This window comes from Heterodontus francisci, chromosome 31, assembly GCF_036365525.1.
Source record: "Heterodontus francisci isolate sHetFra1 chromosome 31, sHetFra1.hap1, whole genome shotgun sequence".
NCBI classification, from domain to species: domain Eukaryota; kingdom Metazoa; phylum Chordata; class Chondrichthyes; order Heterodontiformes; family Heterodontidae; genus Heterodontus; species Heterodontus francisci.
The window spans coordinates 29,894,813-29,920,754 of record NC_090401.1 but is presented as its reverse complement, the minus strand read 5'-3'; the positions used below and the strand labels follow the sequence as shown (position 1 = coordinate 29,920,754).

At 43.3% G+C, this 25,942-nt stretch overlaps 1 protein-coding gene across 4 annotated transcripts in view; it reads right to left on the bottom strand.

Annotated features, from left to right (window-relative positions):
• The window catches only part of LOC137347112 (transmembrane protein 35B-like), a 60,264-nt gene that overhangs the window by 7,359 nt on the left and 26,963 nt on the right, over positions 1-25,942 (bottom strand). The window contains exon 3 of one of the 4 annotated variants that reach the window (XM_068011213.1): positions 51-1,611. The exons of the other annotated variants lie outside the window; for them this stretch is intronic. Within the exon in view, the coding sequence (XP_067867314.1) occupies positions 1,481-1,611 (131 nt within the window). The 3' untranslated portion in view covers positions 51-1,480. Of the gene's footprint in view, positions 1-50; positions 1,612-25,942 lie in introns of those variants that run through there. 4 annotated transcript variants of the gene reach the window in all.

Genomic DNA, 25,942 nt, shown 5'->3' with positions numbered 1-25,942 from the left:
GAATTATTAAAATTTTGCTAGGAATTAATTCTATTCAGACTTACAATGTATTACTTTTTTAAAACAACCTTTTTATTTGATTCTGAAAATGCAAAATGAAACAGTAAGCACAGCATGCAGCAGGTAGAGACTTTTATAGAACTAAAGAATGTAACAGAGGTGATTAAAAAAGTCAGTGTGCAGTTCAGTAAAACCCAGTAAGGTAGAAACAGAGGTGCTGCTTCCTTTTAAAATGAGAGCATTTGAACTTTATAAGGCATTCTATCACTCAGTGGAAAGAAAACAAGTGCTAGGAAAATCAGTAAGACAATGAAGACTCAATAGTGAACTCTAAACACTAAAAGTAGACTATGTTTTTGACACATGAACCATCACCATTATTACTACAACTGTGTTTGAAATAACATCATCTGCAAACTTATCCCTGCACAAAGTGGGATGTTTGGAGTGAAGTATATGTTCAATCCCCCTTAACAACTCCAAAGGATTTTTCATCGCAGGTTAAAACATTTCAAATGGTACAGAACATGCAGCGAACTATATGTTTACTTACTGGCCATATAGTCAATTGTTTGATGAATGCAATGGCATTTCAACACAAAAAAAAAACTTGCATTTATATAGAGCCTTTCCTGATCTCGGGACTTCCCAAAGCACTTTGAGCCAATGACATACTTTTTGAAGTGTAATCACTATTATAATGCAGGAAACACAGCAGCCAATTTGTGTATAGTTGAGGATAAATATTGGCCAGGACAGTGGAGAGAACTCCCCGCTCTTATCCAAAACAGTGCCATGGGATCTTTTACATTGACTTGTGAGGACAGACGGAGTCTCGGTTCAGCATCTCACCTGAAAAACGACGCCTCTGACAGTGCGGCACACCCTCAGTACTGCACTGGAATATTAGCCTAGAATTTGTGCTTAAATCTCTGGCGTGGGACAATTATCGGATTTAGAGGCTCAAGTGCTACCCACTAAGCCATGGTTGACACCAATAATAGCAAAACGACACAAAAGCAAAAATAGAGCATAACCCAAGAACATTATAACATTTAGAAATGCTTCTGCCTGTCCCCAGTTTACAAATTCTTACAAAAATCACCCCACATTAAATAATTCACAGAAAATTATTTTGCAAGTGTTTCACACAAAAACAAAAGTTGTATACCTACTGAAAGCTGGATATATCGTAGACCAAAGATGCCTACATCTGGTAATTACAATCCTGACAGGCAAACTGTAACTGAAGACATTCAGAATCTGACTGTCCCTCCCTCTTCCAGACCCCCACCCTACCTATTCCCTCATTTCTATCTGCTTTTTCCCAGCTGACCTTCTAAACTCAGATAAATCACTGTACTAATCCCCTTCAGTAGGCAGGTTGTACATGTTCTCCTTTTATTTTTGCCTTTAAAATAGTCAGACACTATGCATGATCCAAACTGGTCCCTCACGCCTGGAGCTAGTGGAGTGTTGGTTACTCTTCCTTCTGTTTCTCTCTCTCTTTTTCCCAGATATAGAGCTGCAGCAGCAGTAAGCCAAGGCAGATGGCAGCTGGCATGCACAAGTAAAGGGGTTCCTTTAGACGCAGAATGGAATACAGCTCACCTGCAGAGTCATAAACAAAGATAATTAAATACACTACCGTCTACTTTTTTTTTTACAAAGTTCACAGGTTTTCCCTGAACAGCAACTCCAGGCTTTAAAGATAGAAACCATTTTGATGGGCTATGTCAGGGGATGGCCATTCATTCAAGGAAAACGTCAACATCCAAAACAATGCTCAACATTTAGTTTTTACTGTTTTCGTTCTTTCTCTTGAAAGTGCTGCCTCATGCTGGGGTCTGGTCCACAGGGCTAACTACCTTCTCATTACCTGACTTATTTTTCGCGGCTAAGACCAGAACCCAAGAGTTAGCAGACTACAGTAGCGTGAAGGACAACACTGCAAAGTACGATTGTATCACCAGCTGATGTTTGACACATGCCTTTTCCAGTAAGACCTACTGGATACTGATCGGGGGTGGGAACCCTCGCTGATGTAGACAGCCCTGGCTGAGATAAGCTGATAACAGCAAAACAACTTAGACTTACACAGTGCTCTCAGCATGGCTTCACAGTTGAAAATCAGGCCTAAGCATGAGTAGGGAGGAATTAAAGGGGACTAGCCCAAAGCATTTTTGAAAAGTAGGTTTTAGCACAAACTGAACATGGGACATTCCTGGTGTACATTCTAATCCAGACAAATATCAATGTCAAGTTGCTGGGCTAATTAATTAGTCATAATCACTTTAGCGACACAGTAAAAGGTTATTTGATCGGGAATGTTTTCTATGGATTAAAATCAGCCATTTCAGATGGTGTGAGCAACCTTTTCAATCTGAGTTTTTATAAATGTTAGTACGAGATGAAAAAAATTCAGAAAAAAAGTTATTTTAATGGGACTTTAAACAGAAAAGTCTTCTGCCTGATAATGACCAACACAGGCATGGTGTATCTCAAACAGCAACGAGCGGATTAACATCACACTGTGGTGACAAACAAGGCACCCAGCTTTCTCTTCAGTCATCAGTCAATGAGTCATTCTGACACTTGTTTTTCCTGTGTAGATGAAATGATAAAAAAAAAAATGAATCAATGCTTGGAACCAGATATTGGACCCCTGCTCTCTGTATTAAACAGTATCTGCATAGAGTCTGGAGTTCCCCTTCAAGAATCAGGTGACGTCCTGCAGACATAAAATTTCACAATCCTTATGTTCTTTCCCTGTGAATCCACAAGCAACTAGATTTATGAGAATGGTGAAAATAGGCTTTTTATTGAGAAAAGAACCAAAGAGAAGAATGAGAAAATGGAGAAGCAATGATTAGTTGAAATCAGAGGGTGATTTAGCAATGAAAGAGCAACAAGGAACCTGGTAACCATCTCAGGACAGTGGGACACCCTTATAGGATGAAGTGGTATCTATGAATGATTGTGATAGTGCGATCTCAGGAGACTTGATCCTGCAGCTTTAAAAGCTGAAGTAAATTTCGAGCTAATGTGGCAGGATGTGACAAGTGGAGTCCCACAGGGATCTGTGCTGGGGCCTCAACTTTTTACAATTTATGTCAATGACTTAGATGAGGGGAGCAATGGCATGTTAGCTAATTTTGCAGATGACACAAAGATAGGTAGGAAAGTATGTTGTGAAGAGGACATAAGGAGATTGCAGACTGACATAGATAAGTTGAGTGAGTGGGCAAAAATCTGGCAGATGGAATATAATGTTGGAAAATGTGAAGTTGTTCACTTTGGCAGGAAGAATAAAAAAGCAGAGTATTACTTAAATGGAGAACAACTGCAGAATTCTGAGGTGCAGAGGGATCTAGCTATTCTAGGGCAGGAGTAACTAAAAGTTAGTATGCAGGTACAGCAGGTAATAAAGAAGGCTAATGGAATGTTATCCTTTATTACGAGAGGAATCAAAATAAAAGTAAGGATGTTATGCTTCAGTTATACAGGGTATTGGTGAGACCACATCTCAAATACTGTGTGCAGTTTTGGTCTCCTTATTTAAGGAAGGATGTAAATGTGTTGGAGGCGGTTCAGAGGAGGTTTACTAGATTGATACCTGGAATGAGCAGGTTGTCTTATGAGGAAAGGTTGGCTAGACTGGGCACTGTTTTAAAATTAGAGGTCACCTTTTTAGGACAGAGATTAGGAGAATTTTTTTCTCTCACAGGGTTATGTGACTTTGGAAATCTCTGCCTCAGAAGGTGGTGGAGGCAGGGTCATTGAATATTTTTAAGGTGGAGGTAGATAGATTCTTGTTAGGCAAGGGAATCAAGGGTAATCGGGGTAGATGGAAATGTGGAATTCGAAACACAAACAGATCAGCCATGATCTTAATGAATGGCAGAGCAGGCTCGAGGGGTCGAATGGCCTACTCCTGCTCCTATTTTGTCTGTTCATATGTTTGTATGCTCATAATGTGGGATGTATTTTGAATTCTGAAATCCCTTGTCAAAAGCTGCTGTTCACAAGCTTGAAGAGCTATCTCAAATCCCTAAATCACACCAACAGCATCTATTCTACTGGATATTAACAGGCAACTTTATGAGCAGACTAATTTGAACTAGATCTTCAGCCTTCGTTCAATAAAGTAGCAAACAACCCACTGATTAAATAGTTATTTATAACCTGTTAACAAAATAACTGGTGCACTGGATTTATAAAAAAGCAATTTTATGCAAAATGATTTTGTTACTTGGAATGGCAACAATAAAAAAATCAGCCAATCTTGTCATGACTGTAATAATGGCCCATCAAAACTTTATAAGCAGCTAACAAGCTATTCGACCTCAACCAACACCACCAGATTGAACTGGCCATTCATCTCATTGCTGTTTGTAAGGCACTGCTGGGCACAAGTTGGCCTCTCTTTGCCTATAAAACAGTAAATACACTTTAAATGTACCTTATTGGTTATGAAGCACTTAGGTTTACCACGAAAACACGAAAGGTGCAATATAAATACAAATTCTTGCTTTCTTACTTTCAATAAATGACAAAATGTTTCTGATTCTAACTGTAGTGTCCAGGGTACTCCTGTCTGTCAGGTGTGATATTGATCTCTTTCTTTCCCCTCTCGCTCACACTCTCCCTGTCTGTGTCAATCCCTATGAGGGAAGGTGGGGATGTGGTAGGGAATATGGGATTAATGTAGGATTAGTATAAATGGGTGGTTGATAGTCAGCACAGACTAAGTGGGCCAAAGGGCCTGTTTCAGTGCTGTATCTCTCAATGACTCTATCCCTTCTCTGTATTCAATTCTCACCCCTCTCTCTCTCCCCTCACCGTGTCCATCTCTCTCCCCTCGAGCTCCTCCCTCTCTGTCCATCCATCTCCCCCTCCCTCTTCCCTCTCTCTCTCCCCCTCCATTCCCCTCTCTCCTTCCCCTCTCTTTCTCTCCCTCCTTCTATCTCCCCCTCCCTCTCCCCTCTCTCTCTCTCTCTCTCTCCCCCCTCTATCCCTCTCTCTCTCTCCCCCTTCTTCTCTCTTTCCCTCTCTCTCTACGGCCTTCTCACTCTCCCTCCCTCCCTCCCTCTCTCTCCCCCCTCCCCACTCTATCCCCCTCTCTCTCTCCCCTCTCCCTCTCTCTGACGGTTGCAGAGTGCGGGAACTCTCCCCAGAGCAGCTTTGTGATTGGTCAGTTATTTTTTTAAATTCACAGCCGTCCGTTTCACAGTGACTGAGCGGGAACAGTGGCTTCCGAACTCAGGACAAGTTCGGGGTTTTCGGGTTTTCCAAACTTGTCCAGAGTTCGGAAGCTGCTGTTCCTGCTCTAAACACCTGCAGCCGTGAAACTGATGGCTGTGAATATTTTTAAAGTTGGACTGGTCTGGAAGAAGCAGCCAATAGGAAATTTCGCATCCCTGAAATTATCAGTCACGGACCTCAAAGTCTGTTACCATGGACACTGGTGTCCGTGTACGGACACATTGCCAACCCCTGACCGGAAAAAGAGGTCAAGGAGGGCCTTAAGTAGGACTGGAACAAGAAATATTCCACATATCCCACAAAAAGGCAGGCATAGCTGGGACCAATACGGGTACTCCTAGCAACACCTTTTATTTTGAGGAAGTGAGTGGAGTTGAAGGAAAAGTTGTTCAATGTGAGAACAAGTTCAGCCAGGAGGAAGGGGGTGATGAATGGAGACCGGTTGGGCCTTCGTTCAAGGAAAAAGCGGAGAGCTCTCAAACTACCCTGGTAGAATTGGGGTGTAGAGTGATTGGACATCCCTGGTAAAAAGGAGATGGTGAGGGGCCAGAAAACTGGAAACTGTGGAAGTGATGGAGGGCATTGGAAGAGTCACAGATGTAAGTAGGAAGAGACTGGACGAAGGGAGAAAAATGGAGTCAAGATAGGAAGAAGTCAGTTCAGGTTGGAACAATAGGTCTACTAGGGCAGTCCCCTTTGTGGGTTTGGGAAGGAGGTAGAAGCGGGCTGTACAGGGTTAGGGAACTATGAGGTTGGAGGTCATGGAGGGCCCCACCTTGCTCCAACTCTGACCTTTCCATCCTTGGCTTGCTACAGTGTCCAATGAAGCTCAACGCAAGCTTGAAGAACAGTACCTCATTTTTCGACTGGGCACGTTACAGCCTTCCAGAGTCAACACTGAGTTGAACAATTTTAGATCATAACCTCTGCTCCCATTTCTGTGTTGCCTTGCTGGTTCAATTTTTTTCCTCTTGTTTCTTTCTTCATTCCTTTACTGTGCATTCTGGTGGCTGTTATCCTGCCATTCACACCTCAACTAGATACATCTTTTGTTTCTTTTCTTGTCCCATTACCACTCCCTTTGGCTTTGTACATGAAATCTTCTGTCATTTAATCTCTCCTGCCCTCCATCCTATCACAGACCTTCCCTTTTGTTCTTCTTCCTTTCTCCCCTCTTCCATTTGTTCAAAACCTATTACATTTCTAATCTTTGCCAATGCTGATGAAAGGTCATGGACCTGGAACATTAACTCTACTTCTCTCTCCACAGATGCTGCCAGACCTGCTGAGCATTTCCAGCATTTTCTGTTTTTATCTCAGATCAGGTTCAGTTTCTGTTTAACCAAACATTCACCATGCAAGCTCAGGTGACTGGGGAAGGCACTAAAGTGGATGGCAGTGTCGACCAACCAGCGCCCAAACCTTAAGGTACAGATATTCCCCTTGCCCAAATCATGTTCATTCTTCGGTATGCGCAGACAGGACTTTTCCAGAAATATCTGATCTCCTCTGCAATTTTGGTTAGGCAAATTACGTACGTGTTAGAAGTTACATTCTTCATGTACTTTCCGTCTAAGCTGGGTTCTTATCTAAGTGGTGAGAACTGGTTCAAAACTTGCAGATCTTTCAATAATGAAAACCACATTTCAGTACATGGGTTCCAACAATTTAAATAATGACTTTCATATACCATGCCTATAGAACTACCTTGTTATGAGAATGCTTGGAATCAGTGAAGAAAACAGCAATTTCCTATATACAATAAATAAAACCACAATCATAAATTTTATGTTAAAAAAGCAGTGATAAGCATCATGCTGAACTTACCTATCACCTCATAAGCTTCCCCTATGACTTTGAACAAACATTAAATCATTTCCAGTTTGAAATATATAGTTGATGAAAGATCGGTCAATATACATAATTTGTTTGTTTGTCTAGCTTCATGTATCTTCTCTGGTATTGTCACTAGGTTTATTTAAGATATTGAAACTGACATCCTATAAGAAAATCAACAAGCCAACACTTCAATATTGTTGATAGGCTTTTTAATTTACTCTCTCCAATTCCTCCCACTTCTACTCCCAGTAACAGACCTGTAACCACACTTAGCTCTGTCCTCAGCCCCAACACATCTTTCAAAGAATAAAACTAGAATATTAAACTCCTAAATGCCTTTAGTGAAGCTCATGAAAATTTCATGCATTTGCCGTTATGCTCCACTTTCACACAAAAAAACTGCAATCAATCGAGTTTGGTCCATTATAGTTCAGTAACATAGGAGACAGTGGGAACTGCTTTGGTCCATTGGATTTCTGTGTTTGGACAAAAGTAGATGGGTCAATGCCAGTGCAGCAGGTCCCATCAGCCCCTCAATTTCTCTAGCCTGGCTGGCAGCATTTACATAGCCAGCCAGGAATAAATGTTTCCCCAAATCCAGTTGGAAGACATGAGACTGTTTGATGTGCAATGAATGTGGCAACATTCCTCCAATCCCTGTTAGTGAATATAAGCCTTTGCTGGGCTGCACATGGTACAGGACACACCTTGTCTCTGATCCAACCAGTGTGGAGCAAACAGTATGTAAAGGTAGACCAGCTTACAGTCTGGGTTTTTTTGGTTTCATACATTTGGCTTAGGTGTGATTAGAATAGGTTGGAGGTAGAGGTGACCACAGTCATATTGTTCAAGATTTAGCCAGGGAACAATCTCATAAATGAGCACAATGTGGCAAATATGGTTCAGAGTGAGGAAACTCAAGCAGCTATTAAGTCAGCTAAAGGCTGTAAAGCCAAGTCTGATGAAGCATTGATGGCAGCAGTGAGATCAGCCCACATGGCACTGCAGGCAATGACCAGCCCCAGGGGTAAGGAGGATCTTGTAACCACAGAGGCACTGAGTAACAGGACAGCTGGAGTCGAGCCCTCTCCACATAATGTGACAAGCAATCAAATAGGGGAGCTTAGTATTCAAAGTGAGATGGTTTGCATGAAAACTCCACACATAAATCGAAAATAATAGACCAATAACCAGGGACCTCCATCTTGCATCTGTGTTCAGTGCAGTAAACACAGGATTGCAAACAAATATTCAGTCCTGCCTTTCAGACAGTGGCATGATAAACACAGCCATGAACCTCAATAAACACAGCCATGACCCTTGATAAACATGGCCCTCGACGAACAAGGCCGTGACCCTCCGTAAACACGGCCACGAACCTCAGCAAGTCCTTTTAGAATGAGACATATCAATTAAGATTTTGAAATAAATAAAATTGAGGTGCCTATTAACATTCTACAGAATTTGATCCTGAGCATAGCAGAAATGTTTCTGCATCTAATCAAAAATGTAAGAGGAAACCCACTGTTAGGTATATTTTTTGATTTTGATTGATTAATGCACACAGAAAATTTACAGATGTTCTGGAGATATTGAATGAAAGAAGGTTATATTCCGGGAGCTGAAAGTTTAAATGGGTCACCTGCAGCTATGAAGGCAGGGATGGAAACTTCTGCTATGCAGAAGAGACATAGGACGGATTTGACTATGTCAAATGAGCGGTGACTCCACAAATGAATTTTTCTGACATAAAGGAGCCAAAGAAGCTGGCCTGCTAGAATTTTTCTTTTGAGCACCATCTGTTAACATGAAATTAATGAATTAATGCTTTGCAACTGAGCTCTCTTGATGGTTCAGTCGGTTCATGCAATTTAATCCTTGGCTGTGTTGAGTTCCCTGATCTCAGACAAAGCTCTACAAATGGCCTCATTGTTGCCAGGGCTCCTGCTCCTGATTGATATTCCCTAGCCTTACAAATGAAGAATGTCCCCAAGGGCAAAGTATCAGAGGGCTGCATGGAATCGTACATCAGTGCGAGTTGGCATCCTCCTGGGGGCAAGATGGGATTAGATTAAAGATTTAATACCAAAGAGATCAGTACGGCACTATGGCCAATCATTAAAGCCTTTTCAGAGGCTGGCAGGAAGAAAATAAAAATCTTTTTTGTAAATGATGATGGCTGAGGGATAAATATTGGCCCGGACAGTGGGGAGAACTGCTCTGGTCTTCTTCAAAACCGTGCCATGGGATCTCTCATGTCCCCCCAAGAGGGCAGACGGAACCTTCGCTTAACATCTCATCTGAAAGATGGCACCTCCAACAGTGCAGCACTCCCGCTGTACTGCAATGAGGTGTCAGCCTTGATTGCATGCTCAAGCCTCTGGAGTGGGACTTGAACCAGAAGTTCTGACTCAGAGGCGAGTGTTCCCACTGAGGCATTGCTGACACTGCAAGAACGGAGAAGAAGAAAATGAAGCAGAGGTATAACAACTATGTGGTATTGAAGTCTATCTCCTCTGCAACGGACAGGTTATTTTCATAACAGAAGGCACGTAGCTAGTCTGGTCAAAAGGTTGGTCTCTCAAACTTCAAAATGCACATGACATTTTTAAGAACTATGTTCTCTCCAGGTCAACCACAGGCCACTGCAGGTTTAACACAGTAAAGTGTGGGTGCGTGCCTATCTGCACTTTCAGTATTTAACCAAGTGTGGCATACAATTGCAGCATCACCAGTAGCTGCTCAGACTATAATTTCTCACAGGAAGCACAGCACAGAGGGAACTGGGCTAACTGTTATCCTGTGGTCCAACTGAAAACCGTCACGCACATTGCTGTCAAATACTTGCACGATCAGTCCGCAGACCCCACAAGACAGCCAGCACATCGATTTACTTCTTGAGGGCGAGGAGACTTTTTGTTTTGCACTTCTCTACATGTAGGAAGCAATTATTGGAAAAAGGACCGCTTTCCCGCTTTTATCAGACGATGTTCCATTTTTGGAGGGTTTTTCTCGCAGTGACTATTTGGAACCAGTGTCTCGGAGCACTCACAAAGGCAACTCCCCCTTCTCTATAACCCAGGGTGTGCCTTTATCCCGCTGAAAATCTAGGTAATTTGTAGTGTGCCCGACGATCAAACAAAAAATCTATTACTGTGTGTCAGCTTCCTGGTTTTATCAATTGCTCTCACATGATTCTTCTCGCCCTCAGAAGGCAGTAGAATAAACATTGCAGCAGACCATGGGTTAAGCTACTATCTGCCAAACAGAATCATTAAACAGCAGGCGGATAAGTGAACAGAAGCAATAACAAATTAGATTTACTGTATTTACAGATTAAACTATTCCGCCTAGGTGGATTGTAAAATGCACTAGACATAATGGTCTCGATTTTAAACTCCCAGCCTGATGGGCAAGTGAATATCAAGGTAAGAGTGGGGGATTAAAATATTGGGATTGAACAGCATGACCCCGTTCCTGGGGCTGGACTTTTTAAACTCGCCAGCTTCAAAAATGACCGCCAGCCCATGAGGGCCGTACGCCAAAGAGCCGCCACAATCTCAAGCACGGCGGCTCATTTAAATAGCCGGGGCAGATTGTCCCCCGCAATCATGTAGAGGGGGCGGGCTGTCCATTCCCGGCAATGCCGTCAGCTGCCTGTGCAAGCTACCCCCACTACTGACTGCTGGGAACATTCCCACAGCTCTTTGGCTGTGGCCGCCTGCTGTTAATTTCTGTTCCCGCTTGTTGGCCAGACTCTCAATCTGGCCAGCTGTCAGGCGGAAGTCTGCAATGATATATTTAAATGAGGCCCTGCAGTTAAGATTGGCTTTTTCTCCCTGTGCCCGGTCTTGAGGGATTCTTTGCCCACTACCAGTCTCCTCCGCACCCTCCCCACATCCCCATTAATAACAGGGCCAAAGTTCCTGAATATTAACTTTCTGCTGGTTTATTACTGACCCTTACCAGATTTTCCCTCTGGCCTATCTATCTATCTCTCTCTTCGATGGTTTCAAACAAGTTGAACAGGGCAGGTTAAAAAATACATTTTCAACAAAAGAAAACGAAACAAAGGAAATTCAAAATTAGTATCTCAAGCTTAAAAAATGTTGTCAGATATATTCAAACAAAACCCACATGTTTCTTGTATCTGAATTGAATGGCTTGTTCCCTGTCTTTGACACATGGGCTATTGTATTAAAGCAAACTAGGCCAGACAGTAAAAGTGACTAGTACCTATGATATAAGGGTTTGAAAGGGTTAATGTCTGGGACAGTGTGAGTAACATCTGCCACTACGATGATGTAAGAGATCACATGAGAAAGACACTTGAAGTGAAGAAGAAGCAGCATGGTATCAGAGGAGTTAGACATGCTATGTAAAGCTGTATATAGTTCTTTAATATGTAATAAACTAGTTATTGTTAAAACTTACCTAAGACTCAGTAATCTCTTTTATATTTATCTCCACATCCGTCATGTCCAATGTGATGCCACTACCAAACGCATCTTCCCCTCCCCTCCCCTGTCAGCATTCCGAAGGGATCATTCCCTCCGCGACACCCTGGCCCACTCCTCCATTACCCCCACCACCTTGTTCCCTTCCCAAGGCACCTACCCCTGCAATCGCAGGAGATGTAATACCTGCCCATTTACCTCCTCTCTCCTCACTATCCAAGGTCCCAAGAACTCCTTTACTTGTACTTCTTTCAACATAGTATACTGTATTCGCTGCTCACAATGTGGTCTCCTCGACATTGGTGAGGCCAAATGCAGATTGAGTGACCGCTTTGTGGAACATCTCCGCTCAGTCCAAAAGCATGACCCGAGCTTCCGGCTGCTAGCCATTTCAATATTCCCCCCTGCTCTCATGCCCACATCTCTGTCCTGGGATTGCTGCAGTGTTCCAGTGAACATCAACGCAAGCTCGAGGAACAGCACCTCATTTACCGATTAGGCACACTACAGCCTGCTGGACTGAACATTGAGTTCAATAATTTCAGAGCATGACGGGCCCCCCTTTTTATTTGTATTTATTTTTTCCTTTTTATTTGTTAATTTTATTTTAGTTTGTTTAGTTTGTTTCTACTGTGCCTACCCACTGTTTTTTTTTTCATGTTTGTGCTTGGGGCCAGGGCTGTTCATTTTTATGTCAATTAACACCCTCGCTGTACTAACACTTTGTCTTTTACCACACCATTAACATACCGTTTGCCTTTGCTCCATAACCTTCTGGTCAGTTATCCTCTGTGACCTTGTTCTATTAACACCTCTTTTGATATCTCTTGCCCCACCCCCGCTTTACTTGCTTAAAACCTATTACATTTCCAATATTTGCCAGTTCTGATGAAGGACCACTGACCTGAAATGTTAACTCGGCTTCTCTCTCCACAGATGCTGCCAGACTTGCTGAGTATTTCTTGTTTTTATTAACTCGGTAATCTCTCCTAGCTGGACTAACCAAACATACAATATGGTGAACAATGGTGGTTCTTGTCATACAATACCAAGAACATTTTTTTAAAACAACTTTCAAGAAGTTTCGAAAGTCAGACCTGAAAAAGCGGCCAAAACTGCTGAACTCAAGAGGCTGTGAGAAGCTCTAGAGCTGCTCCATTGGCAAAGTGGAGGCACGGAGAGTTGGGGAGTCAGCTTGCAGAGGCATTCAGGCTGCACCACACAGGCATGGTGGTCTGTGAAAAGAAAAAATCCCGGTCCAGCAATCGCAGGCTTCGAGTCAGAGAACCAAGCAAAGGTCAGGGATCTGGTGAGCAGCCCTTAAAAAGGGTAGACAATTGTTTTTAATGGCGCACTAGACAGGCAGCACCAGAAAAACTGAATCCGTAGCAAGGGCAGATCCAAGGTTGGTGCCATTACACGTAGTTGAGAAGCGTGAGAAAACTTCTAATACTGGAAAGGAAAATTTAGACAGCAAGTAAAGTACCTGGAAAGCATGGAAAAGCCATGGATCTCAAATTTACGCTACCAGAAAAGTTTGGACACAGGGAAGAATCAAATCAAACTCAAAACTTGTCACTTTGGAGAAAAAGATTTTTGAGGTACAGAATTGCTTCAAAATTGGACAGCAAGTCTGAAGCAGAACAAGTCACTACATTACCTTATTCTATAGGAGCAATAGCAGACGATGTTATTACAAGACAAGTCATTAATGAGACATCTGATAAATTTGAAGAAGTCTTCAAAGCCTTTGATAATTATTTTAACCTGAGGAGCAACAAGATTCCAGAAAGAGCCAAATTCAACAGAAGCATCCAGAAAGCAAGTGAATCAGAAGATGCTTTTATTAATGAGCTTTACAGGCTAGTTGAAGGATGCAAATATGGAGACCTAAAAGCAGAATTAATACAAGACCGTATTGTAGTAGGTATTGCTGATGAATCTCTATCAGATTTATTGCAGTCAAAGGAAGACCTCACCCTAGAAAAAGCAATACAGCTGGTGAGACAAGCAGAGGTCTGTAGGCAGAACAGAGCAATCCTGGGAGGTGAAGAACAACCTTGAGTCAGGAAACCTCCAATGACCATACAGTTCCTTAAGCACAGGACTGTAAAAGAACCACTAGAGAAGTAGGTACACTTGGGAAGGAAAGTGTAAGATGCCATGAAACCCTGCCAGCGCTGTGCTGCCAAAAAGACCCACAGGTTCAAACAGTGCCCTTCAAACAAAGTACTGCAAGAAAGTTGGCCATTTTGGGAAGCTGTGCCAATGTAATGCCTCTACTTTCACAGGTTCTAAAGGCAAAGTCTTCACACGTAGAGCTATTAATGACATTGAAGGATCTCCATCAGAAGAGAAATCAGAAAATTTCCTTGGTGAGATCAATGACCTTAATCATGCATTCTGGATGCAAATATATATGCCAACAGACATAGCACCTACTTTAAACTAGACACTGGAGCAAGTGTAACAGTTTTATCAGAAAACAAACCATGGTTATCAACGTGTTGCCTGCAACAACAGATACTCAGTTACACAGTCCAGGAGGGATTGAACTGAAAGTTAAGGGAAGCTACAGGCAACACTCTGGTAGAAGGGAAAGCAGATATTGGAAACACTCTATGTTCTGCAGAATAAAGAATTTTCTCTTATAAATAGAAGAGCTTGTATAGACCTTAATCTTATCAGGAAAGTGGAAGAAATTAAGCAGCAAGAATCCAGGAGTCACTTCCAAAAAGACATTCTGAAATTATTTACTGGTCTAGGAAAACTTAAGACCGAATATAACATTACTTTGCGAAAAGATGCTAAACCCGTATGTCTTTTCACACCTAGGAAGATACCACACCCACTAAGGAAGCAAGTCCAACTTCAGCTAGAAAGGATGACCAGGATGGGAGTCATTTCTCCTGACATTAAGTCTACGGAGTGGTGCTTTGGGGTGGTTCCATTTCCTAAACCTAACAGTTCTCTTTGCTTTTGTATAGACTTAACTCAATAAGACTGTCGGAAGAGAAATCCATCCAAGTAGACGAAAGCTTGGCAAAGTTATCCAAAAATACTATGTTCACAAAGCTGGACGTGAATAATTGCTTTTGGCAAGTCCCTTTGGACAACCTTCATCACTCCATTTGGAAGATTTGTTTTAATCATTTACCATTTGGTATATCATCAGCTCCTGAAATATTCCAAAGAACTAAGTCAAACATTCTGCAGGGCCTTAAAGGAGTAATATGCCAAATGGACGATATCTTAGTCCATGGTGAATCCATTAAAGAACATGACCTGAAGGTTAGAGAAGTTTTGAATTGCCTACAAGAAGAAGGCCTGACACTTAATAAAAAGTGTGAATTCTTGAAAACGTCTATTCATTTCCTAGGGCACATCATTAGTAGCGAGGGCACAATGGAAGATCCACAAAAGACGAGAGCCATTAGTGATTCCCACTTCCTACTTCTGTCCAAGTTCTTCAAAGATTCCCTGGAACATTTAATCAGTTGGCAGAATTTCTGCCCAATCTAGCACAAATTACTAAACCCTTAAGACAACTATTAAGGAAAGCTCAAACATGGTGTTGAAATGCACATCACGAGCAGGCATTTCAAAGGATCAAGGAAATGCTGATTTCGCCAGATATCTTAACGCATTATAACCTCTCACTACCGACCACAACTGCAGCAGACGCCTCATCTACAGGGTTAGGGACAGTCCTTTTTCAATAACATCCAGATGGATGTCGCAGATCGGTGTATTATACATCTCGAGCATTGACTGAGACGAGGTACGCCGTCATAGAGAAAGCAGCTGTCACAGTCACATGGGCTTGTGAAAAGTTCTCAGATTATATCATCGGCTTAAAGGTTGTCATAGAAACAGACCACAAACCCCTAGTTTCCTAACTTGGTGAAAAGGAACTGGCTAGAAAGTGTCCGAGAATCCAGAGATTCCGGTTGAGGCTAATGAGATTCACGTATGAAATGGTATATGTACAGGGCAAGCTGCAAATGTCAGCAGATGCATTGTCCAGAGCTACTGTTGATCATCCTGCACAACAGGATGTAAACTTCATTGATGAGATTGCGTCATATTCTCAGTTCACAATGGCATCACAATGGTCGGCAAGCTCAAAAAAGCTCCAAGATATGCATCATCCTCAGATGCAAGATGAGGAATGCATCCATATGCATCAATATTGCATCCAAGGTTGGCCACAGCAGCATCCCAGTGGTACGGTGATGAAAATCTTCTTTGAGAACAGAAAGCATTTTACTGTTGTGGATGACTTCCTGGCATATGACAAGAGGCTGGTGATTCCGGTCTCATTCCAGGCAGACATCTTGGAGAAAATACACCAGGGCCACGTGGGTATCATGAAATGCACAGCACAGTCAGTCGTCTGTGTGGTGGCCGAGAATATCGAGAGATATAGAAAAATTGCTGAAAATAGAGACATGTTGTCGAAGCTTTTCGTCTTGCACTCATCAGGACAATATGCAAGAATAACCAATATAAGGGAAAACAACAACTTATACTACATGAGAAGAGGGTGCTGACTGGTTGGCAAGTGAATTCTGATTGGTAGAGGCATTGCCATGCAGAATACATCAGTTTACGTGACTGACAGTTAATTGCCAAGCTTTGTTTTGAAATTTAAACCAGGCTGCTTGACTCTGATTGGTCAAGGCATTGGCCTGAGGAATGAACCAGCGAACGGCTGTCACTTATTTTGTTCAGCTGAAACAGGCGCAATATGTGCAGGCTCATGCAGTATAAGTGGTTGTTTGCCCTTACATTGGTTATTCTTGTGGATTGTCCTGATGAGTGCAAGATGAAAAGCTTCAACAACATGTCTCTATTTTCAGCAATTCTCATGTTCTGTACTACCAAACGACTACAGATATAGAAGAAATGATTTTTGATTGCTAAGTATGCGCAGTGTACAGACCAGACCAGAGGGAATCCCTTATCCTGACCCAATTTCCAACCAGACCAGATCTGGGGAATGATCTATTCATGTTTAATGGGAAATCCTACCTGATTGTCATTGATTATTTTTCCAGGTGGATCGAAATCACAAACATATATACACAACAACTACTGAGACAGTCATTCGAGCTTTAACGGAGATCTTTGCAACACATGGCATTCCTTACCACATTGTTTCTGATAATGGTCCACAATTTGCAAATGACCACTTCACACACTTTGTGGAAAACTGAGGATTTGTACATCTTACAAGTTCCCCTAGATATCATCAAACTAATAGTGAAGCTGAAAGAGGAGTCAGAACTATTAAAACACTGTTAAAGAAAAATGAAGATTTCCAAACAGCACTCCTCAACTACAGATCTACTCCATTACTATGTGGATTAGCACCATCAGAACTGTTGATGGGAAGGAAGCTCAAAACACAACTTGCCATCCTCCGCAAAAAATTACTTCCAGGGCTAGAAGTCCGGGATTATCAGAGAGTTCAAAACAGAGAAAAGTCTTATCGAAAACAACAAACTTATAACTATAACAGGAGATATCATACCAGGAACCAACCCAAGTTGATGAAAGGAGAAAGCATATGGGCACGAGACCAAGGCAGAGAAGGAGTAATCGTTGAGACAGATGATAATCAACAGAGATCTTATTTAATACATGCTTCAGAAGGTACTATAAGAAGAAACAGGAGAAATCTTATTTCTATTCATCAAAGACATCAATCTGTTGTACATTTGGATGAACCAGATGTTGAACCTGATATTCAGAAAGCACCGGATACTGCGAACCCCAATGAAGGCTGTCCAAGTCAAGAAACAAGAGTTCAGAGAAAGACTACTGATCGTCCGAGTCTGACAACAACAAAATCAGGGAGAGTTGTGAAGTCTCCTGACAGATTGAATCTGTGATGTAAAAGACTTGGTGCGGGGGGGGGGTGGGGGGGGGGGGGAGGGGTGGTGGGGAATAGGGTGGTATGTAAAAATAAAAAATGAATGTATAAAAAATATATGGACAAAGACTTGGGGGGAGATGTAGTATAAGGGTTGGAAAGGGTTAATGTCTGGGACATTGTGAGTAATACCTCCCACTGTGATGATGTAAAAGATACAAGAGACCGACACTTGAAGAGAAGAAACAGCAGCACGGCATCAGAGGAGTTAGACTTGCTTAAGTAAAGTTGTATATAGGTTTTTAATATGTAATAAACTAGTTATTGTTAAAACTTACTAAAGACTCAGTAATCTCTCCTAGCTGGACTAACCAAACATACAGCAGTACCTGAGTCCATACCAGCTACAGGTTAAAAAGGATTCTCAGATTCAAGAGTTTGCACCATTTAGAAGATCACACTCAGCGGCATTATGTATCCTAGGCCAAGTAGAAAAATGACACCTTAATAACCAGTCCGTGAAAAATAAGCTCTCTTGAAGAGAAATTTTCCCTGCAATTCAGTACCACACCTGTTTCAAGGAGAGGTTAATGGCAGCAAATCTGTCTGGTACAGTGAAGCTGAATGAATGCTTTTCATCACTTGCCTATGGGTCCCAAGCATGTATTTCGTCTACTTTATGAACAGTGGACATGCGGATACTGTAATTAACAGAACCTCCAAAGCATACTCACTGTACCAGAGGTAATTTTGAAGTTCACTGCCTGGCTGGTAACCTGGCAGAGCAGATCATCTGACAATTATCCTCATGTATCTTAAAAGAGTAGCCATATAACCAGCAGAAAACTAATATCTCTTATTGACCACTCCAGGTTAAGTACACACACACACACACACAGTGATGGATAGTTCACAACTACTGCTCCTACGTAGAGGGCGGCATCTGGAGATTGTGCTTATGCTCTGCTGAGTGGAGAAATGGTAAAGGGAGAGAAAATTGTTTAACACAAGTACAAGCTTTCTTGAATGCATCAATGGTATGGCATTACACTGTCCATCTGTCTGTATCAGGAAGGTCCAAGGTTTGGAACCTGGGGCTGGATTTTATTACGGAGGCGGGAAACAGGAGCTAGGTCTGGCTTTGGCTCAGAAACCTGACTCTGGTGGGAAACTGATTGAGATTCAGATTGCTAAATGGGTAAGCCCTTAATTGGTATGGGGACGGGTTTCTGCCACTTAGAGCCAGTGGGGCCGGTATGGAGGCAGGTCAGATCAAGTGTGGGACTCATGTAGACTCTCACAGCAGCCATCACTGAGGCCGCTGGTTGTCCTGAGGGAGAGATCTGTCTTCCACAGCACTAGAGGGAAGTGAGATGTCACAGGGGAGCTGCAGCCCTGGCACTAGGGGCAGGGCAGACCCTCGCTTCATCAATGCCCACCTGGATCTAATGCTGGGGGTTGTGAGGGAGAGAGGAGGGAGGTTCTCTTCCCAGAGTGTGGCAGGAGGGCACCTTGTCATGCAGCATGGGCGCCTCTCTGTTCAGTGTTATCCCCCTCCGCCTCCTCATCCTCCTCCTCTCTTACCTCCTGCTCCTCCCCCAATGAGCTGTCGCCTTCCAGGGCCTCACTGTCCTCAAGGTCCACAACTCTCTGGAGGGCCATGTTATGGAGAGTGCAGCCGACCACCATAATGACGAAGACCCCTGCAGAAGAGTATTGGAGGATGCCACCCGACCGATCCAGCCACTGGAATTGTATCTTCAGAAACCCGATGGCCTGCTCAATGGTTGACCTGCTGAGGAGGTAGCATTGGTTGTTTCGCCTCCTTGCCTCTGTCTGGGTCATGAGTAGCAATCTCTTCAAGGGATTTCCGTTGTCCCCTTAGATCCATCCATGCACTTTGGGGGATGGAATGAAGCACTGACGGTCCCTAGACTGGTACAGGATGAAGGAGTCACGGCAGCTGCTAGGAAAATGAGTGCACACATGGAGGAAGCTCATGTCGTGGTCACAGACCAGTTGGATGTTGAGGGAGTGGAAGCCCTTCCTGTTGATGGATTTCACTAGCCAGTCGCTGGGTGCCTTGATGGCCATGTTGCTGGTGCCCCCCACTTGGGGGAATCCAGCGATGGAGATGAAACTCAATGCCCACTGTGCCTGTGCAGGCCCATCTTGTCAAAATTGGTGTATTCCCCTGCCCTCCAGAATATGGCATCTGTGGCCTGCCTGATAGCATAATGAGCTGTCAACTGCACGATGCCACCTAGATCTGCAGCTGATCCTTGGAACGACCTGGTTGTGTAGAAATCCAGGGCGACGGAGACCTTGACAGCAGCAAGTAAGGGACTCCCACGGGGGCCATGAGGCCTCAGGTCATCAGGGATCAGAGCACACAGGTCTGAGGCCATCTGCCCGAGTAGACGCTGGTTCCTACGCCACTGACCTCTGTCATTTGCACATTTTGGGCAGGAGACCTGATGTCTTGGGTAGCGCCTTCCTCCCCTTGCAGCCCCCTCGCTGTGCTCCTCTGGCCTCCTGCTATACAGAAGGTTGCATCTGCCGCAGCTCATCCTGGCTGCTGTGTCCAGTGTCAGAGTTGTCTGTTCCCATCTGAACTCCCTCAGCCGGGCTTTGCGCATTCACCAGGCCTTAACCTGCCAGCCCAACTGCCCAAGTGATGCCAGTGGCCTCATGTCCCCCTCTGGATAGCTGCCACTCACCACTGAGAAAAACAAGTCTTACAGCTCCAGCATGGCGACTCTGTGGCGCTTTTGAAGCAGCTGTGCTTTATTTTGTGCCTCTGCATTATTTTATTACTATTTTAATCAGCCCTTGCCATAGCCCTCATGGCTCCCCCGCAGTTTACGACTTGTACACCCTGCCATGTACCAGACGTGGCATTTTCCCCATTCCCTTCCATTAAAAATTGTGGACTGTTGCTGACAAGCCAGTTAATGAGCTCTTCAATGAGCTCACCAGGCACTTAATTGGAGGCTGCAGGGCTGCCGTTCCCTCCCTCTCGGCATCTCTTTAAAAATGGCTACGTGTTCTGGAGGTGCCAACCTCCAAGAACATCTTTAAATCGCGCTTGCACCTGCTCCCGCACCCAATGGACTTTAAAAGTCCAGCCCTTGGTCTCAGCTCAGTTCGCCTATTTAAGCACCTTCAAAGGGAGTGTTCTTGCAGAGAAATACTAATAAGCACTGTTAGAACAAAGCATGAAGATCAGCTTTAACAGAGAAATCTACTGTCACTTAGACCAGAGCACCAGAGGGAGTAAATTCGCTCTAAAAGGTAAGACACTGGGAAATGTTAGTATTCAAAGGGACCTGGGTGTCCTTGTGCATGAATCACAAAAAGTTAACATGCAGGTACAGAAAGCAAGTAGGAAGGTAAATGTTATGTTCATTTTTGTTGCAAGGGGGTTGGAGTACAAGAGTAGGGAAGTCTTGCTGCAATTATATAAGGCTTTGGCAAGACCACACCTGGAATACATGTCTATCATGTGTCTGGGTTCCCCAAAATGCAGGGCCCCCTTTAGGTATTCGGATAGCAATAATGGCACCAAGCAGCAACACAGTGGCACACAAAGGGATTTTATTTCATTGAGGTTCAGGTGGTCTCAAACCATTATAACAGAACCAGTCAGACGACTTCAAGGTACTCCTGCAGCAGTCACAAAGCTTTAAACGTAAGAGTATCTGTAGTGCCACAATTGTTTGAGAGAGCAGGCAAAAGGACAGATGGCTGCTGTGTAGATCAGGGCAACCCTTTCCTGTTCATCCGGAATCCCAGCACCAAGACAAAGCAAAAAAAAAAAGAGACTTTGATCCTCACCCAAATTCTGGTGGATCGTAGCGCTGGGATCTTAAAGCACTTCCCATGTCTGGGCAGATCATGTGGAGTTCTATGCTATCACCCCAAAAAAGTATCAAAGGTTATCTGTGTCTGCTTTGTGTGCTGCACATGTTTACCAACTGGGCATGGAATTGTTGTAGTCAGAAAGGCTGGACAGCAGCCTACAGCTTTGGCTGCCGCGGAAGAAGAGGAAGAAAGCATGGAAGAGATGGAAGGAGATGCGGCTAAAGTTGATGCACAGTCAGTGGGGCTTCAATATCAAGGAGCCGCTGTTAGTACTTTTAAAGGCAGGAAATAGTCCTGTTTGGACGAGACTGGGCCTGTAACAACATATTGGCCAGAATCTGTCCTGTCTTCACTATCATCCATATTTGTCTCCCAACACCAAAATTCATAGGTTCCTTCTGTACAAAAGTTATGTTCAGAAATTCCAGTTTATTTCTGTACTCCACAAACGTGTCCCTGCTTCTATTGTTGCTTGCCGATGCTTGCCCACGGTGACAGTGTAGGGTATCTCCTGCTTCTTCCAAGGTCTATTGCAGTGGAATAAGCAAGTGTGCTGTCACTATGCTGCTCCTAAATGGAATGTCTTATTTCTGCTGGGCCAGAAAATGACCCTTCCCTCTGCTGTTGGCACCTCAGCAGCTGCCCTGGTCAGCTGCTGCTGTTCCCTACCAGTCACCAGTGGTAAGCATCGGCAATTTTCTAAGTAATTGAGAGGTCTTCAGCATTCACTGCACTGTGCAGCCTCGCAGTTCCGCACAACAAAGCTCAAAGATACTTGACAGACTCTGAGGCCATTGGGTAACAAAAGAGGAGAGATGTGCTTTTTCTCCCCCTCTAGGTTAGTATTGATGTGTAATTATTTTTTAGACTTGAAACTGGAATTTCTCTCCAGCACTGAGCTGGTGAGGCTTTTCATTTCAGTCGAGATTTACATTTGCTTTTGGAGCCATCTAGTGGTGGATCCTGGAACAACGGCGTGTCCCAGGTTCTAGTGAATATTTCTCAGTGAAAGTCCATTAATCACACTGTCACAGGACTACACAAACTAGGAACAAGTCACAGTTGACAGAGAAACAGAAACAGAACTGACATGGATTTAATTCCTTTTCCAAGTGTTATAAAGCTGTAATCTAATCTTGAATTTGATAGGATGAAGAAAACAACTTTGAACCTTGCCTAAAATACAAACAGAAAACACCGGAAATACTCAACAGGTCGGCAGCATCTGTGGAGAGAGAAACAGCGTTAACAGTTCAGGTCGCTGACCCTTCATCAGAACTGGGCAAGGTTAGAGCTGAAATAGGTTTTAAGCAAGTGAAAGCAGGGAGGGTGGAAAATGAACAAAAGGGAAAGTCTATGATAGGATGGAGGGTTAGGACAGAATAAATGGCAAAATGGTTCAAGAACAAAGGGAACTGTAATAGGACAAGTAAAGAAACAAAAGATGTGTCCAGAGGAGGTGTGAATGGCAAAATGATGAACAGCTGCCATGCAAAAGCAAACAAGGGAAACAAAGAGAAACGAGAAAAAAGCCAAAACCAGTAAAGAAAAAAGGAAACAAAATGGGGGCAGACGTTACAATCTAAAATTGTTGAAATCAATGTTGAGTCCAGACGGCGGTGCTGTAGTAATGTCACTGAACTAGTAATCAAGAGGCCCAGGCTAATGCCCTGAGGATACAGATTCAAATCCCACCATGGCAGTAGGTGGAACTTAACTTCAATTAATTAATAAATTCAGTTTAAAAGAAATATCTGGAATTGAAAACTAGTCTCAGTAATGGTGTCATGAAACTGTCAGTGATTGTCATAAAGACCCATCTGGTTCACTAATGTCCTTGAGGGATGGAAATCTGCTATCTTTACCTGGTCTGGCCTACATGTGACTCCAGACTCACAGCAATGTGGCTGACACTTAAGTGTCCTCTGAAATGGCCGAGCAAGCACTCAGTTGTCAAGGACAATTAATGATGGCCCCAGATGCTGGCCTTAGCAGCAATGTCTACATCCCATTAAAGAATAAAACATAGGCTGTAAAATGCCCAGTCGAAAGACCTTCAGCATGGTGCTATCACCAAAAACATAGAATTATAAAATGGTTACAGTGCAGAAGGGGGCCATTCAGCCCATCATTTCCATGCCGACTCTCTGCAAGAGTTCATCCCACTTCCCTGCCTTTTCCCCGTAGCCCTGCAATTTTCTTCTCTTAAATAATTATCCAATTCCCTTTTGAAAGCCACAATTGAATCTACCTCCATCACATTCTTGGGCAGTGCATTCCAAAAGCTTTTTCTCATGTCACCCTCGCTTCTTTTGCCAATCACCTTAAATTGGCGTCCTCTAATTCTCGACCCTTCTGCCAATGGGAACAGTTTCTCTATCTACTGTTCAGCTGCCTCATGATTTTGAACACTTCTGTCAAATCCTCTCTCAACCTTCTCTTCTCCAAAGAGAATAACCCCGGTTTCTCCAATCTATCCTCATAACTGAAGTCTTTCATCCTCGGCAATTTACTTGTACTTCTTTCAATGTAGGATACTGTATTTGTTGCTCACAATGCGGTTTCCTGTACATTGGGGAGACCAAATGCAGATTGGATGACCACTTTGCGGAACACCTCCATTCAGTCCACATGCATGACTCTAAGCTTCCAGTTGCCTGTCATTTTAATTCTCCATCGTGCTCCCACTCTGACCATTCTGCCCTCAGCCTCCAGCAATGCTCAATGAAACTCAACATAAGGTCGAGCAAGGGCACTTCATCTATCGATTAGGCACTTTATAGTCTTCCAGACTCAACATTGAGTTCAACAATTTTAAATCTTAATCACAGCCCCCATTTTTTTTTCTTTTTCTTTGCTGGTTCTGGCTTTTATCTCTTCTTTCCCTTCTTTTTTTGCTTTCAGACAGCAGCTGTTCAACATTCCGCCATTCACACCTCCTCTAGACACTTCTTTTGTTTCTTTTCTCATTCCATTACCACTCCTTTTGGCCTTGCACCATGATCCCTTCTGTCATTTAATCTCTCCTAACCTCCACCCTATCACAGGCTTTCCCTTTTGTTCTTTTTCCCTACCCTCCCCAGGCTTAAAACACTTCTAACTTTTCCTAGTTCTGATGGATGGTCATAGATGTGAAACGTTAACTGTGTTTCTCTCTCCACAGTTGCTGCCAGACCTGCTGAGTATTTCCAGCATTTTTGGCTTCTATTCATATTTCCAGCATCTGCAGTAATTTGCTTTTAAACTTAACCACCCTTTCCTCTTGAAGAGCAGATGCTGATAATGGAGGATGGCTGTACCAGAGCCACTGGGAGAGGAGGAGATGTGGGCTGCTGCTTGGGACGGTGATCTCCAAATCAGTACATGGCTAGCGGGGTGTTCCACACCCCTGGGATCTACCTGCCTTTCTTTTGCCACACTTCCGGGTCAAAGGACCTTTCACCGCTTTCTTCCCCTCAGCTATTCCTCTGCCAATATTTATACCTCCTCTAAAGCCACATTTCGTTTCTGTATTTATCTCATTCGCAGCTCAATTTGCCTTGTACTATCACCACTTCTGTCATTTAATCACTCCTGTCCTTCACCCTATCACAGACCTCCCTCCCTTTTGTTCATTTGCTGCTGCACCCCACTCTTCCCCCAGCCTGTAATTGCTTAAAAGCTCTCTATTTCTCACATCTTCTTTCTCTAATGAAAGGTCATTGACCAGAAACATTAACTCTTGCTTCTTTCTGCGCAGGTGCTGCCAGACCTGCTGAGCGTTTCCAGCATTTTCTAATTTTATTTTAGATTTCTGGCATCTGCCGTATTTTACTTTTGTATGATAATAAAACCCTTAGTTTTATCTGTGGTTAATCACTTCCCCCCTCAGTTACATAGAATCAATAATACCACTGAATCTCTTGGATGGTTCATTGTGCACCACCTAGTGTAGTTCTGAGTCACGCAGACCAGGAAGGTCCCAGTCTGACCCTCAGTCTGTGCTAAGTTAACTGATCTAAACCATAGTGGCAGTAAGGTCTCTACAACTAGTCCCAGTGCCCCAGGCTAACAGAGGGTGTGCAATCCCCTCAATGATACAACAACTGGCTGTTCTATGTGCTCTTCCAGCACACTTATAAACCACCTTTAACATAAAGGACGTACAAAGGTGCTTCACAGGAATGTGCAAAGAAAACAGACACTGTGCAAGAATGAGGGGGGTTTGGAAGGTTGACTAAAATCTAAAGATGAAGATATGAGTTGTTACGAAAGTGCATCTGTGTTTTGTTAAATGTATTTTTTGAGGATTCATTTTTGAAAGATTGAAGAAATGTTAGACTTTGGAGTTTTCAAAGGGGGTCGTGTAAAGGCCACTTGACTTTGAAAAACAGTCCCTGGAAATGTTTTTTAAAAGGGTCACTGAGCGGTCTTGTGAGGAAAACAAGCCTTTCCAGGAAACCACCTGACTTCCAGCAACAACAACTAGCCTTTTTGGGAAATCACCTGACTTCCAGCTCAATAAACGACAGAGAACTTTGGACACCTGGAGAAGTTGTTTACAAAGAAGTGACAGGTCAAGATTGATGGAGGTCAAAAGGTTGACCTCCTGTTCTCGGTTTTGCTTTTGAATTGTTCTGAGTTGAGGTTGAACTGTATA